The sequence below is a fragment of the Otolemur garnettii genome, unplaced genomic scaffold (assembly GCF_000181295.1).
Source record: "Otolemur garnettii isolate 467f Iridium unplaced genomic scaffold, OtoGar3 scaffold00013, whole genome shotgun sequence".
NCBI classification, from domain to species: Eukaryota; Metazoa; Chordata; class Mammalia; order Primates; family Galagidae; genus Otolemur; species Otolemur garnettii.
This window is the reverse complement of record NW_003852408.1, coordinates 7397856-7401174: the sequence shown is the minus strand read 5'-3', so window position 1 is coordinate 7401174 and position 3319 is coordinate 7397856. Positions and strand designations below refer to the sequence as shown.

General features: G+C 38.4%; 1 protein-coding gene across 1 annotated transcript in view; it reads left to right on the top strand.

Moving 5' to 3' along the window:
* NYAP2 (neuronal tyrosine-phosphorylated phosphoinositide-3-kinase adaptor 2) overlaps positions 1-3319 on the top strand; it is a 251110-nt gene that overhangs the window by 211573 nt on the left and 36218 nt on the right. Inside the window, 1 exon segment of the mRNA XM_012802112.2 lies at positions 776-879. Within this exon segment, the coding sequence (XP_012657566.2) occupies positions 776-879 (104 nt within the window).

Genomic DNA, 3319 nt, shown 5'->3' with positions numbered 1-3319 from the left:
CATAGCTGTGTGCAACAATGCAATCATGGGGTACAGTGTCGTGTTTTGATATACAATTTGAGATATTTTCATCAAACTGGTTAACATAGCCTTCATGTCATTTTCTTAGTTGTTATGTCAAGACATCTATATTCTACTTTTAGAAAGATTCACTTGTACCCTTGTAAGATAAATCATAGGGGTGATCCCTCCATTCACCCTCCTTCCATCCATCCACCTCCTCCCCTCCCACCCCCCTCCCCATATTCTTAGGCTATAATTAGGTTATAGCTTTCTTATGAAAGCTATAAATTAGTTTCATAATAGGGCTCTGTACATTGGGTACTTTTTCTTCCAATCTTGAGATACTTTGCTAAGAAGAACATTTTCCAGCTTCATCCATGTAAACATGAAAGAGGTAAAGTCTCCATCTTTCTTTATGGCTGCATAATATTCCATGGTGTACGTATACCACAATTCATTTTTGGAAAGATGTTTGGAGAACACTTAGAGAACTAAAAATAGACCTGCCATTGGATACTGCAATTCCTTAATTAGGTATATATCAAAAGACCAAAAATCACATTACAACAAAGATATTTGTATCAGAATGTTTATTGCAGCCCAATTCATAATTGCTTGCAAGTGTTTAATCACCTTCCAGTCACTAGCAAACGTCACAAGCGTTTTATGTATTCCAAGAACATTTAACAAGACAATGAGGGAGACCGAAAGCCGTCTCATCACTGCAGATGTCACGCCACTAAAATTTTCTCTCTTCTCCCTTTGTCTCCAGAACCTAAAGTAAGCTGCAAATTAGGCCGGTCCGCATCGACGTCAGGTGTGCCTCCTCCATCGGTCGCTCCTCTCAGGCAAGCCGCTGACCTGCAACAGAGCCAGGTACCATCATCGTTAGCCAGTCGTGATTGACTTCCTGTGGTGCGACATGCCAAATGCCTCCCACCTCTGTCTGTCCTGTTGCTGTCGACAACTCTTGCATTTGCTTTTATTTTTCTATGTGTATAGAAGTGGGAAGGGGGATGAGTTCTGGCCGTCTGTGTTTCCATCCAGAAAAGAATGTCTTTCTTCCTTGTGATTGATTGGTGGTGAAACTTTCTTTGCTGTTTGTTACCAAATTGTGTTTGTCTCTGGTTTCCATCGTTCTGTAATATGAATGTAGTAAACTTGTACTGTACGTATCCGCTTAGTATTTTTTGAAATTCTTCCTCTCTGTCATGTTTTGTGTACTTTTATACTGTCTCTCAAAATTTATCAACATTTGATAAATTTATCTACTTTGTTTTATGTAGCGTTCTTTTGAAATGTTTTGTCTGCAACACTTGCACGGATGTTATTGATGAATTTGTACATATCTTTTATCTCTTATTATACTGTAATCCATGTGGCCGTATTACTTTTATTTTTGTTTAGCTTGGAGCATGATTGTACGACACTGTGAATCTTGATGTCCTTATAAGTATTCATATACCAACTCATGTGGATTGAGTACGGCAGCTAGTTTTTCTTTCTTCTTAGGACATAGAGACAAATTAACTGACCAGATAATCTAGATATTTAACAAAAACTGTAGATTACTAAGACAGTCTTTAAATAAATGACTTTTCTCTCTTACACCAACTATATCAGAAATGTTCTCAGAAAGAGAATGTACGTGTTCATGCATGGCAAATGAGATCTCTATTATCACTTGGAGAAAAGAGACAAGAAATAAAGGCGTAAACTGAAATATCATTTAATCCTTTACAGTATAACATGTTGCTCTGACGTTCATTTGGGTGCATGGTTGTGGATGGGGAATTTAGTATGGGGAAAAAAATTACTACACATGAATGTCCTGTGTTTAGCTTACCCGATAGGAATTCAATACATTGACTTAATTTGTGAGGCTGTATTGTTATTACTGTTAAGTATTATGAGTGTTTAATAGGGTGATGTCACCCTGAAGGGTCTTTCTCTGCTTTGAAGCTTTAATCTTCTCATTCATGAAACTCCTCTGAAATAGTAAATTATAAACCTAGTGATGATGGCACCTCTGAAGAAACTGCCCAGTACTGATTAGAGAATTACATATTCATCAATTATTTTAAATGTCAGGCTATTTTAAAAACATAATTAAGTAGAATAATTGCATTTTTTTTTGTAAGGCGAGACATTGTGCATCTTGGTAATTTTGTCTGGCTTAAATATGCAAAGGGTTTGATTCAGGCATATCTGAGATAGCCGCAAACACAAAACGTGAGGGGCTTCTCTCAAGGACATCTTAAGTGCCGTTTGGAATTTCTTGTGTCTTAATTTAAAATGTTAAATGCCTTATAGCCAAATTCAGCCAGTTCAAACACTTCTGGGTTTAAAAGAGGTAGAACAATGGGATGCTGAATGAAGAAATAATAACACGACTTAACCACGATGACCTGCCACTGCAGCTATGCAGAAGCATCGTATGTGTTGACAGTCAAAGTTTACAGACCATTGACTACCGGGAGATGTTTAGCAGCTGGCGAGGAGTTGCCTCAAGTCTGTGCTCCTGGCTGGCATCACCCTTGGTGTCCCAGAGTTCTGAGCTCTTTGTTTTGATTTGTGTGTTCATAATTACCTCTATAGCTTTGTCATCCTAAGCCCCTTCGACTTGCAATGAGAGCAGGTTTGGGGGGATAAACTTCCAGAATAGAGACAGGGTACACTCTCTGTGCCTTTACACTATCAACTCTATGCCCACCTGGTGGGCTGTCCTCCATTCTTAAAAATATAGCGATGCCAGAAAGCCTATTAATTTTCTTACCCACTGACAGCAATTCTGACGCACAACCAAATTGTAAGTGGCTGCCAGGGCTATAAATGAGAAGGCTGACCTCTGAACCTTTCCTGTGGCTTATAAGTGGTCATACACTTATCCCTCTGTTCTGGAGATAAAGGGATAAGAATAGCTCAGGTGAACCTTGCTCTGGATTCCTGTGATTTAGCATTCAGCTATCATTAATAAACTTTTAATATTTTTAAGGCTGTTTAGAAGTATAATTCCTATACCCTCAATCATAGTTTTGACGGAGACATCTCTTTATGTTACAGCTAAGGTGATACTGCCCAGTGCTATGGAACGCAAGGCAATGGTGCAGGACATTTACTCTAAAAATGAATATTCATTACCAACTAGGATATGGAGCACCCAGCATTGTCAAAGAAGCACCCTGGTCACTTTTTAGAACAGTTTTACCAACTCTAATGTGCCTGGTAGTTATCACAACCCACAAGGCTTAATAGGAGATCAATAGACTTCTTGCTAGGAAATCACTGGAAAACTATATCATCTATTTTAAACAAA